Genomic DNA, 13307 nt, shown 5'->3' on the forward strand with positions numbered 1-13307 from the left:
CACGCAAACCTATATGCCGGCTTCAGTTTTCTCAGCTTTCACTGGCCCAGAACCTCCCCAAGGCAGAGCAGTGCATCTGGGCAACCACACTTGAAGTCTGATTCAGGGGTCCGCTGTGGGTGCCTGGTGGCAAGGACGGTTGGAAGGCAGCTGGCCTGACAGCTGGAGGCAGTGGACCAACCCACACAGCCCCTATCTGGGCTGAAGCTGTCCTGGGTTCTCTGGTTCAGGGAACCAGCATGTCTCAGACAGGAATTCAGAAACGTGTCGAGCTAGGAGTTGCCTTTTTGTTTTCGCTTCCAATGGGGTGAGGAGGCTGGGCAGGGTTGCCTAGGAACTCAGGCATCCTCCGGCTTCTGCAAGAACTCGATTCCAGCCCTGCAAAGCTTATATGGGAGGACTGGCTCTTTTCCAGGCACGGTGCTCAGGCCCTTTCTCAGCCTCAGCTGGAAGCAGAGGCCCCCACCCCACCCCTCCCCACCCTTCTCCTCTAGGTCATGGCCACAATGGGCTCCACGGACGACAGGTCTGTCTTTCCAGACTGGAGCTGGGAGGAGGGCGGCAGGTGGTTGGCCAGTGGAGCCCTGCGCCCACTGCTCTTCTCTGTCCAAGCCATTCTGAAGGAAGGGACCGGGGAGGGCGGCCGCTCCTCCGGAGGCTTGGGTGGCCTTTGGCACATGCTCAGTAACGCCTTCAGCTCGACCCGGAAGTTCTCGTTGAGCCAGCAGTAGATGAAGGGGTTGTAGCAGGTGCTGCTCATGGCGAACCAGTGGAAGGCGAAGTAGAGGGCATTGTTGGTGCGGATGACCTTGCTGGACAGGAGGAGGACGTAGCAGTTGAGGGGGAACCAGCAGAGGGCAAAGAGGACCACCACCAGCATCAGCATCTTGATGGTCTTCTTCTTCTTGCGCCGCAGGGCCAGGTACTGCTCCGTGGTCACGTCGCCGATGGTGTTGCACAACCACAGCTTCTTGGCCACGCGGGCGTAGGCCACGGAAATGATGAGCAGGGGGAGGATGTAGAGCAGGATGAACGTGGCCAAGTCCAGGTACTTCCAGAAGAGGTCGGCTGGCTCAGGGAAGTCTGGCAGGCACAGGGAGCGGACAGTGTCCTCGCTGGGGACAAGGGAGGGGGGGAGACAGAAGGAGCAGGTGCAATCAGAGTGGAAAAGCCCCGTCCCAAGAACCACTGTCTCGCCCTCCACTGGGCTCCTGGTACATCCATTTGTTACAGCACGTTTGGTGCTGCGCCCTAATTGCCTGATTGCATTTCTCGCGCTCTCACTAGTCTGGGAATTCTATATCAATAAGAAATACACCCGGGAGTTCCTCCATGGCCTAGCAGTTAAGGATCCAGTGTTGTCACTGATGTGGCTCAGGTTCGATCCCTGGCCAAGGAACTTCCTCATGTCACAGGTGCAGTCAAGAAAAAAAAGGAAGGCAGGAGGGGAGGGAGGGAGGGAGGGAGAGAGGGAGGGAGGGGGAGAGAGAGAGAGAGAGAGAGAAAGAAAGAAAGAAAAAAAGAAAGAAAGAAAGAAAGAAAGAAAGAAAGAAAGAAAGAAAGAAAGAAAGAAAGAAAAAGAAAACAGCTAGATCGTTCTGTGTCCTCTCTACTTTGTATTATTCCTAGTTCATAATAGAGACCCAATGAATATTTGGTTCATAAATGATTACAACGGTGGTCTTCCTACTCTTGGAATCAACTCATCCTGTGTTTTGGATATCTTGGAATTTTCCATTGTACTATCTACTCCCATTCCAGAGGTGATCCAAGGAAGGGGGCAAAGAAGTGATGGGTCTTGAGAATATGAGAGGCAGCGCCTGAACCCGTAAACCTTCAGCCACTCAGACAAAAAGTACTTCTTTGCTATGGAACATACCCAGTCCTCATCAAGCTTTTTAGGAACCCCAGGTATGTTGGACAACCTGGAGCTGAGGGGTTAAGAATATGCAGACTAGGAGTTTCCATTGTGACTCAGTGGCAACAAACCCAACTGGTATCCATGAGGACTGGGGTTCGATCCCTGGCCCCGCTCAGCGGGTTAAGGATCCAGTGTTGCCACGAGCTGTGGTGTAGGTTACAGACGCGGCTCAGATCTCATAGTGTAATACGGCAGCTGCAGCTCCGATTGGACTCCTATCCTGGGAATTTCCATATGCCGTGGGTTCAGTTCCAAAAAGACAAAAAAAAAAAAAAAAAAAAAAAAAAAAAAGAAAGAATGTGCAGACTATGACCTGCTGAATGAGATTATACAAGCCACACAGGGCGGCAGGAAGCTCTCTCAGTATCTGAGCTCCCACCTCAGGGAAGTGAAAACCCTGGGGAAGGCGCAGTTCCAATCCACTCACACAAAGGAAGTAGGACCACAAGATGCATTACCTACAGATCCCAGAATGAGGGCGCTGTGAGCCAGCAGAAGGGCAGTCTCCCCTCCCACGTCACAGCAGATCAGGAGAGACCCAGCAAGGTAGCAAGCACCTGTTACTTGTAACCTGGTTGGGGGAGAGGTCCCTACTTTTTCACAGGCTCAACTCTGAGTGGTCATTTTATCTATTTATCTATTTATTTATTTATTTGAGTGATTTTTTTGGTGTGTGTATGCCTTTTTAGGCCGACACCCGCGGCATATGGAAGTTCCCAGGCTAGGGGTCAAATCAGAGCTATAGCTGCCAGTCAACACCACAGCCACAGCAACGCAGGATCCGAGCCGTGTCTGTGACCTACACCACAGCTCATGGCCATGCTGGATCCAAAACCCACTGAGCGAGGCCAGGGATCGAACCCTCATCCTCATGGGTACTAGTCAGGTTAACTAACCACTGAGCCATAGCAGGAACTCCCTTGAGTGATCATTTTAAAAGGTGCCCCAGGAAAAGAGAGGCAGGCACTTGTGGCAGGAATTCTAAGCTTGGGTTTTCCAATATCCAGACTCTGGGCAGGGTGTTCATACCCTAAAATCTCTAAACAGCTCAAAATTGCTACCCTCTCATCATTCCCTGTAGCTTGTTGCTCTTTTTATAGGTGCTGGTGGCCGTGGCTAGTGAAGCGAAGAAAACTCTCTTTGCTTTTCTTAGCAGAAAAAAGAAATTGCCCTCTACTCGTGAAGGCAGATAGGGGCTTGGGTATGTGATTCATTCAACAGCCTAGAATTCAGGGATGAGGCCTTCACAAATTACTCGAAATTGGCCTTCAGAGCTTGTTTTCTGGAGTCAGCTTACGTCACCAGAGTGTAAGTGTATGTTTCAGGTGGGACACAACATGACAGCAATGCTCCTTCTAGGTCCCCTTTACTGGTCTGGAACTCCAGGCCCCCAGGCTCCTGCCCACCCTACAAGACACAGCTGGCACCCCCAATCTTCTAGGGGCCTAGCGCTACCCGAAGGCCACTGAAGATACTTCCCAAGGATCCACTCAGAACCAGAAGTGGCCAGGAGTTCCCATCTCCTCAGAGAGGCCAGGAATATGAAAGCCCAGTTCCCTTGCCTCTAAGCTGGCAAACAGTGAGCAGTGTGCTCCAGAGCTCCCCCTGCTGATCGCAACTTCCCTCCGTCTCTCCCCATTTGCTGTCCTGCTTCTCCACGCACTTCCTTAAAAATCACAGGCACAAAAAAGAAAAAAAAAAAAAAATCACAGGCACAGAGTTCCCTTGTGGTGCAGCAGTTAAGGGTCCAGCGTTGACTGCAGCAGATTGGGCGGCTGCTGTGGCATGGGTTTAATCCCTAGCCCTGGAATTTCCATATACCAAAAGCATGGCCAAAAAATAAAAATCAAAAAAATACATATATCACAGGCACATGTGCCTTCCTTTATCTCAGGGTCTGTTTCTAAGTACTTCAGCTAAAACAACAATGAAGTGATAAAAATCACTCTAAGCTCATTCATTCATTCAATAAATATGTATTGTTTGGTAACACATGCACACATTCCCGTCATGGAGTGGTGGAAATGAATCTGGCTGGCATCCATGAGGACGCAGGTTCAATCCCTGGCCTCGCTCAGTGGGTTATGGATCTGGCCTTGCTGTGAGCTGTGGTGTAGGTCACAGACAAAGCTCGGATCTGGCATTGCTTGGCTGTGGCGTAGAGCAGCAAGAAGAGATCTGATTTGACCCCTAGCCCAGGAACCTCCATATACCACGGGTGTGGCCCTAAAAAGACAGAACCCCCCCAAAAAAACCACATGCACATTACTATATATAAAATAGATAACCAACAAGGACCTAGGAATAACCAACAAGATTTCTAGCACAGGGAACTATATTCAATATCTTGTAATAAACTATAATGAAAATAATCTGAAAATAATATATATATTATATATACATATAACTGAATCACTTTGCTGTACACTTGAAACTAACACATTATAATGTAGCTATACTTCAATTAAAAAAGAAAAAGGAGGAGTTCCCACTGTGGCACAGTGGGTTAAGTATCTGGTGATGTCTCTGCAGCATCACTGCTGAGGTGTGGGTTTGATCCCTAGCCTGGAGCAGTGGGTTAAGGACTTGGCATTGCTGCAGTTGTGGCTTGGATTTGACCCCTTGCCCAGGAACTCCCTTATGCCACTGGTGCAGCCAAAAAAAGAAAAAGAAAAAAGAAAAGAAAAAGAAAGACAAAATCTGTATTGAGTTCAAGACGTGGAGACAGTAAGATGCTAGGGACACCACTATGGCAAAATCAGAAATGAGACCAGCTCCCTGGAACCCCACAGTCTAACAGGGAGCTCACCTTTCATGAACTAGAAGTACGAGTGTTTAAATTTCAAAAAAACCCAAGTGCTTTGAAAGAAATTCTCATTCTGTGAGACCATAAGACAAAATGTATGATAAATGGGAGGTGGGGGTGGGGTAGAGACACTCAGGTATATATGTGTTTATTTGTAGGTTGTACGAGAGAATTTAAACCTCATCGTTTTATTTGATTTTATTTTTGGCTGCTGCATGCAGCAGCTTGATGTGGGATCTCAGTTCCCAAACCAGAGATTAAACCTGGTCCGCAGCAGTAGAAGCACCAAATCCTAACCCCCAGACCACCAGGGAACTTCCTAAGTCTCATCATTTTAAATATTTTAAACATTCTGAATATCAGTCTGAGTGAGGACATCTCCCCAGTGGCAGAGGCTGATTGCTATTGTCTTGACCTTGCAGACACACCAGCCAGAGAATAATGAGGAGGCTAAAAGGATGGAGGAGAAAAGATCAGAAAAAGCAGAAGAACCGCAGAGGATAGGCAGGGACCTGGAGGCACAGGATGGAAGGGAGGCAGAGAGACTGGCTGGGCACGGCAGGCACTGGGAACTCTGAGATCCAGAGGGGGCTCAGCTTTCCATCTGCCAAGGGCCTCCGGGTCCCCAGGCTGCTCCCTCCTAGTTCATCTCACCTGTACTTGAAGGTGAACAGTTTCTGGCAGATAGCATGTGGGAGTGAAAAGAACGTAGCCATGGTCCAAATGACTGCGATGTAGATGACACCTTTTGTGATTGAGATCCGGGGTTTTAGCGGATGCATGATGACCTGAAAGACAAGCACACTGGGCATCACTGGCTGAAGACAGTTTGAAACAAATGAGAAATCCAGATGATTGCAGCTCACCTGTCACAAGGAGGTGGCTAGGTCCTACTTATAAAGTCAAGAACCCTTTGATGCATTACTGAGTCCCTGAGCTGCACCACCCAACCGCCCAGCTCTGGGGTGAGGAAGAGGGTATCATCTGGACTCTGAGACTCCAGGCTCAAATGTAGGTCATACTTGGCACAACCAGGGTGCAGTGAGAGGGTGAGGAGGTGTGTGGCCAAAGAACAGCCATGGTCAGCTTCCACCTGGGGATCTGATCTCATCTCCCCATAACTCCAGACTCCTTAGGTTATGACCAGGGCTGGTGCTTTCCTCCCATAAAAACCTTTAAAAATTGGGAGAAGAGATCTCAAATTTTGCCACATCCAATTCCCCAGCAGATGCATGAACCACCTCTAAAACATCCCTATCAAGTGATCATCCAGACCCCACTTGGATATGGCTGGTGACGTGAAGCTCACTACCTCCCCATACCACTCTGTCCTGCTCCAGACCCTTCTTTGAGAAAACTTTCCTCATATCGAGATGCATCTTTGAAACTTCATCTTAGACCCTTCCTATTCCTTAGTCACTGTGGCACTTCTTGGAGCACAGAAGAGATTCTCTCCCTCTTTGTCCTAGTGGCCCTTACAATACTGGCCTGGTAGGTGCCTGTGAGTCTTTTCAGAGCAGAGGGCTAGGGATTGTCTAGTGATGCGAGCATGAGCCTGGAGCCAGACAGACCTCAGTTCTATTCCTAGTTCATCAGTCACCAGGCAGGTGACCTGGGGGAGGCCCCGCCTCCTTCCGCTCTGCGCATGCCCTTTACCGAGCCTGGGAGCCTTGACTCAGCAAAGACCTAAATGTAGCCATGGTGCATTGAGTCAGCAGGAGCAAGGCGCCTGTGTGGAGCTGCCGCCTCGGGGATGAGCACCCTCAGGTCCCCTTTGCATCCTTCATCATATCCACCCAAGGGTGCCAATGGGGCAGGACAGGGAGCAGGGCCTCCCTACCCCACCTGACGCCTGCCTCTGCCACCTGCCTTGCTGCTTGTTTACCTCCTCAACAGCCTGGGGCCTGGGATGCCCCCTCATCTCCCAGCCAGGAGCCTGGCCTCTCGCTTGCCATTATTTGCCACTCTCGTCTCACCTGCGATTTTCCAAACTGGCATTGCCATTCACTCATTCATTTCTGAGACACACAATGCCAGCAGTGAGTTTCTTTGGAATAAGTAAGTGGGCATGATTTTTTGCAGCCCGCATCACAGAGGGCTTAATATGCCTTATTTAGTGCTCACATTGGTCAATGCGAAGGCAAATAAACTCACTGAAAATTGGACTAAAGCTCTGTCTTGAGCCCCCTGGAAGGCCAAGCCAGAGGCAGAAGGATGGGATGGGGGTAGTCGGGGTACCCTCACCTGGTGACGGTCCACGGCGATGGCCGTCAGCGTCAGAGCCGAGACGTGCAGGGAGCAGTACTGGGCGAAGCGGCTGACGTGACACATCCCTTTCCCGAACACCCACGTGCTGTTCACGAAGCGGACCTGGAGATGGGCCCACAGAGGTCAGGAGACACAGGCCTGGGCCCTGACCCCCGACCCCCACAAGCCTCTTCCACTCCTCCTTGCTCCACTTGGTGCTGCTGGACTGTGGGCCATGCACCCTTGTGTCCAGCACGAGTCATTCTCTGTCATTCAACTCAACAAATCCTGACTGTGCTGATGGGGTTGAGCCCCGTTAGGTGCCAGGAGAGCGTGGGAAGGGCATGGACGCTGAAAGAGGCTTCCCATTTCTAAACTTTCTGAGCTGTGTGACCCTGGGTAAGGTAAAGAACCTCTCTGAACTTGGTTTCCTCAGTTGCCAAAAAAAAAAAAAAAAAGAAGGCTTAAAAATCTCTACCTTGTATTTTATTGTAGGGATTAACTTTTTGAAAGGGCTATAAAGCGTGGAACACAATGTCTGGCAGATTGCTAGAAAGATAAAATTCGAAGTAAATGGTAGCTATTTTTATGGTAATAATAACATTCATTTTTGACTCATGTGAGTTCAGAGGCATGGAGGAGACGTCAGAAAAGTCACAACACAGCGTGTGGGCTGTGCTCTGGAACGCTGGCTAAGCTGGCCTTGGGACAGAGTGTCTGGGAAGGAGACCCAGGGGCCACAGAGGTGGGATTCAGGGTTGGGGGCGGGGCAGGGAGGAGACAAGCTCCCAGGGGCAGTGGGGGTCCAGGAGCAGACCTCAGCTTCATCCTCCATCCTCCAGGGCTACCTTCTCGATCCCTCAGGGCCTGCGCCCTCAGTGCCTGACCCCGAGAGAGAGACCAGGCATTGACTCGGGCCAAGGAGCTTCCAGTCTGGGCAGAGGACCGCTCAGGCATTGCAGATGCAAGACCCAAAGTAGCCAGTGCCCTACCGGAGGCCTAGGCAAGGCAAGGGGGCCACCAGGCGAGTGCGAGGGAGCTGACGCAGAGAGAGACAGAGACGGACAGAGAGGATAGAGAAAGAAAGAGAGCAAGTCAGCGCAACAGCAAGAATCCTGCCTAGTGATCTGCTGCAGCGTATTTGTCACCGATAGCTGCCACCTTGGGCAAGGCACTTAGGCTCAATGAGCCTCACTTTCCTCGTCTGTAAAATGGGGCTAACCCGCTCCGCCTGGTTGTTATGAAAATCAAACAGGAGAAATAACCCGTGTAAAGCAGGTACAACAGTAGCTAGTACACAGCAAGTACTTAACACTAATAATGTAAATAACTGCCATTGTTATTATAATATATGAGACATTAGAATGAGCTTTAAAAACAGGTAGGATTCGCACACGTGAACCCCGGGGCCTATCTGGGGCATAGGGGTTGCAATGGTTCCGATGAGAGTCGTGAGGGAAAGTCTGGCTGGGTCGTGAACCTGGGACAGGAGACTGCAGACACTCCTTCTCTGGAAGAGGCAGGAAAGAGCCCCATGAGGGTCCGAGCAGCCCAGAGACATTGCAGAACTGGAAAACCTCAGCTCCTCCTACATACAATGAAGGAGGTACCAAAGCCAACCAATGCCACCGGAAGAGTTTTCAGATCCACTTCCTCTTCTTCTGTGCCAAGGCCATGGCCAAGAAGGGGGTCTCCCATCATCTCCCACGTGGACCATTACAGCTCTCCTTGTCCTCTAGACTGAAATTCAGCCTTCACACTGCTGATGGTATTTTCTTAATGAAAAATCAGATCACTGGTCACCTTCCTGCTTAGAATCAGCAAGGCCTTCAAGACCCAGCCAGATGCCTTCCGAGTATCCAGGCGTCCAGGCGGCCTGCAGCCTGGCCCCAGCCTTTCTCTCTGGCCACCTCCTTCCTTCCCCTGCCCTGCCGGCTCCTCCGCTGTGCTTCTTGCCTCTGCTGCTCCATCTACGTTCCCTCGACACACTAGGAACTTTGACACACGGGCCTTTGTTCGCCTGGGTCCCGCCGTTGCATTTCCACCTAGGAAATTCCATCCCAGTCCCTCTGAAATGTCACGTTCTTTGAAAAATCTCCTTTTGCCACCCCCGTGGGACCCTGGCAGCACAGAGTAAATGACGGCCTCCTCCAGGCACCACACTCCGCAAGTCTCTGCCGTGGGGATTGTGGAACCCTGAGTAACCGTTTGCTTTTCTCTCCATGACCGGAGCTGGACCGCATGCCGATGGGCTGGGTGGAGTGAGGAAAGGGAGATCAGGAGGAAAGAAACCATCACCAACTAGCCCGAGGGCAGGATGGCGAGGAGCCCGACGGAGGGCTCCGAAGACCCTCAACCCTTTCGCTCTCCACGGCTGCCAGCACCTCGGCAGCTCTGACAGCAATTTTGGGCTGGGTGGTTGCATGGGTCAGGCTGAAGGCCAAGCTGCTTGGGATCAACCTGGAGGAGGGGCTGGGTTCTCAGGCCTTTGACTTCCTCGCCCTCCGGCAGGAGATCCCCCAGGGTAGGGGTTGTCGGCTCTCAGCTGCAGCCTGTACTGGGGCCTCCCTCCCCAGCCGCCCTGACTGCATCCCGTCGTGCATCCTGCTCTGGGCAGCAGCATAGGACCGTGCCCTGGGACCTGCCAGTTCCCATCCCGGGTGGCCCAGCCCCAGCACCGCAGCAGGTCAAGTCAGAAGCCAAGGGGGAGCCAGGAGGAGCCAGAGAAGCATCTTCTTGTGCTTGAAGATGGCAGGGCACTGTGTGTTGGGGGGGGAGGTTGTTTGGAGGCCCCCTTGTCCTCGGCTAGTGCCCAGAGCATCCTGAGTGGCCAGGAATCCATTAGATGGAGGCAGGACAGAGAGCAGGCCAAGTCCATGGGCTGCAGGAGTGGGCTGAGCGCCCCGCGCCCCAGTCCCCAATGGAGTGGCTTAGTGGACAGACCTCGGGTGGCACTTGTGTCGGGTGGCGAAGTAATTCCCATCTTGGCCAAGTGACCTTGGACAAGGGATTGAAACTCTCTGTGCCTTAGTCTCCTCATCTGCAAAATGTGAGTAATGGTCTTACAAGCGAAGATAAGAGAGAATGCAGTTTTTAAATGTAAGGGTTGGAAGGATGTTCAGAGGTGCATAGGCTGGCGGGAGTCACCCGCTTCCTTTTGCTTGTCCCTTATTTCGGGTCGAAGGGGTGTGTGTGTGTGTGTGTGTGTGTGTGTGAGAGAGAGAGAGTGAGAGAGAGAGAGAAGGACAGAGACAGAAAATCATAGACAGAGAGAAAGCGATATGAACAGATATGGTTTGGTAATAACTCAAATATCAATAAGGTTAGTCCATAAATTGGAAAATATGTAATTCATGCTGCAGAAATACAGGGTGTGATGATGGCTCGGTCACGGCCCTCACAGTCTCAACCGGGCATGAGCACCACACTCCCAAGCCTTGGAGGGAAAAAGTGACACTGCTTAAGCCCAGTAGCCAGGGCTCAGTGGAGGAAAGAGGAAAGGGGGCTCACCCATCACCCCCGTGCAAATCCCCCCAGGCTGCCCCAAGCCCCAGGGGCCAAGCCCACGTCACCCTCATCTCTCCCAAGACTCAGACTACGTACACAGCGGCACTGTCAAACGACAGAAAAGAAATGCAATTGAAATAAGTGGTCTAGGAAAATGCGCTCGAGCTTTGATTAACAACTAGCCACTGTTTGACATTTCAGCTTGGCACAAAGCAGCATCCCATGGAGGGGGGATTTAATGGGTTTCGCTTCGTGGGGGGCGGCGGGGGGGGAGAACCTAACAATCTATGCCAGCATTTCAAAGGGCTTTGATTTACTGCTCCACCGTTAAGCAGGTTCACGCTCAGGGACATTAAACAGGAAATAGTCGTTGGTTCACGGCTGGCTGCAGACACTCAAATCATTGACCCCAGTGCCAAGAGCTGCAGAAACTCTGGCTTGGCAGCTGCTGTGAGAGCGACGGAGAGAAGAGAAAGACAAAACCACAGAGACAGACGAGAAGAGTCGAGGAGAAAGGTGAGGAGAGAGCTAGAGACAGACAAGCAGAGGCACAGAAAGACAGGGTCGCAGAGAGGAAAAAAGATGAAGGCACAGAGAGACAGAGAAGAGAGAGACTCCTGAGAGACCCGCAGAAAGACAAACAGAATGACGGCGACAGAGACCCACAGACTAAGAGGCAGAACAACAGAGGAGAGTGTTGAGAGATGAGAAATCAGAGCTGAGAGGGCGAGAGAGGAGACACAGGAAGACAGGCAGAAGAGACAGACAGAGAAAGGAGAGAAATCGGGTGGAGAGAGGGAGAGGGACCAGAGAGACAGAGGCAGAGGAGAGCTAGCGAGACTGCGAGAGCGGACGCCACCCCGGCCCTCAGCCTCACCAAAGTGAACGGGGTGTTGAGCAGCGTGATCATGAGGTCCGCCACGGCCAGGTTGACGATGAAGAGGCTGGTGGCCGAGTGCATCCGCTGGTTCTTGAAGATGACATGGCACACCAGGACATTGCCAAAAAGCGAGAAGACGATGATGAAGGAGTAAGCCACGATGAGCAGGGCTTTCACCGTGGGGTTCTGGGACTCGGCCCCGTAGCGCCTCCGGCCCACGAAGTTCTGCCAGTCGGAGAAGGTGTAGTTGTTCCAGGAGAAGAAGTGCGAGGCATTGAGCCCCAGGGCCGCTTCAGGGCTCTGCTCGTCCGCAGCTCGCACCACGGGGAGCAGGCAGAGCAGCAACCAGGGACGTCCCATCTTTGCAAGATCCTCGGCGCCCGGGACGGGGCTGGCGGGACGTCCCGCCGGACCTCGCGCGTGCGCTCGGGCGCGGGGAGAGGCGCGCACCGAGTTGTGAGCGCAGGGGCCCGGGGCCTCCCAGCGCCCGGTCGGCGCCAGCTCCCTGCCCGCCTCCAGCCCGCGATCCCCGATCCGCGATCAGCGCTCCGAGCTGCCGGCCGCACTTTTGTGTCTCCACTGCGCCCCACCCCGGCTGCTGGAAAACCGGCGCGTCTGCCTATCCAGCGGCGCGGCGTCCCTCCCGGCAACGGTGACGCGCTCCGGCTCTGCGAGTCTTCCCACCCCCGGCCCCAGATCGCTCCCGCTCTGGAAATAAAACTGAGTGAGGGCTCTGTAAGGGCTCTTTCCCTAAAACACACCCATCCTCCTGTTTCTGCTTAAGCCTCGCGATCGGAAAGGGAGCGGGCGGATGGCGCACGGAAGGCGGTTGGGGTTGAGGCGGCGCGAGGCAGGGGACTTGGGCCGCCGGCTCCAGGCAGCCCCTGTTCGGGGTGGGGGGGGCTACACGTCGCTGCTGAGCGTCAGCCCTAGCAGGCTTCCCGTTGGCGGGGGGTGGGGGGGGGGAGGTCACTGGGTCCTGCCGGATCCCGCACAAGGTGAACAATGGAATCAATGTAGGCATCTGCCAGGCGCCTTCAGTGACCAAACTTGGGATGTGCTGGTGGGGGTACTAGGTTTTGTCTCTTTGCAGTTACTAAGCTTCAATGGGGGCGGGGGGGATGTTCTTCCAAGGAAGCACTTCCAAGCAGTTCTCCTGACCGGATCCAAAAATCAAAGGAGATAAATAGCTCTGTGTCCACTTCTTGGGTAACTGAGTTTTCTGCCATGAGAGTTTTTGAAGCTGTATCTGCGAGAGATATTACCCACGCTGGCTTGTGTTTCCCCATCTCCTTCTGCAGGAAATGTTGATCTCGTCCTCACCTGTTCCTTCACTTTCCCTGTGACGTCTCTCTTGGTCTCCACCGCCCAGCCATCGCCCGCACAACCTGATCCCGTGGAATCAGAGTCAAACCCCAACTTTGTCAAGTCCTAGCTGTGAAATCCTGAGCAAGTTAGTTAACTTTTCTGGCCTTGGTGGAAAGTTTTCCTTTTCCTACCTATGGGATTTTCAGAGACCCCCGTACAGATCTACCACTGCATCGCACTGGGGTGCTACATGCAGTAATTGGTTGATGACTTGTCACCAGTCCCTCACCAGTTCTATTGGCAAATGCCATGTAGACTCTATTGTCATGGCACCTGCTGAGCAGTGCCCTTGGGATGGTACCTTCTGAGGGGTTCACTTGGTTCAGGAGAAATCCTGCATCTTTGTCCCACACAGACCCTGGAGATAGACCCTTCTCCCAAAGTCCCCTTTTCTCCCTAGGCCATGAGGGGAAGCCCTGCCCCTTCTCACTCTGGAACTTTTCCAGGAAAGTTAGTCATCAGCTTCTGTACCCCCTTGAGTTCCAGGCACACAGGTTAAGCTGTCCTGTCAATAAGCAATGAGGGGCACTCCCATTGTGGCTCAGCAGTAATGAGCCATGAGGATGCGGGTTTGATCC

General features: G+C 52.7%; 1 protein-coding gene across 1 annotated transcript; it reads right to left on the reverse strand.

Moving 5' to 3' along the window:
- Window positions 1-433: 433 nt before the first annotated feature.
- On the reverse strand, window positions 434-11745 carry GPR83 (G protein-coupled receptor 83). Its single transcript, NM_001315774.1, is given in 4 exon segments — window positions 434-1115; window positions 5382-5515; window positions 6972-7097; window positions 11359-11745. Coding segments are annotated over 4 exon segments (1248 nt in total). The 5' UTR covers window positions 11722-11745; the 3' UTR covers window positions 434-490.
- Window positions 11746-13307: the final 1562 nt, after the last annotated feature.

The sequence above is a fragment of the Sus scrofa genome, chromosome 9 (assembly GCF_054392235.1).
Source record: "Sus scrofa isolate SSC_HxYL_T2T_F1_AM1 chromosome 9, Sscrofa_HxYL_maternal_Yorkshire_Landrace_v2.0, whole genome shotgun sequence".
Taxonomy (NCBI): domain Eukaryota; kingdom Metazoa; phylum Chordata; class Mammalia; order Artiodactyla; family Suidae; genus Sus; species Sus scrofa.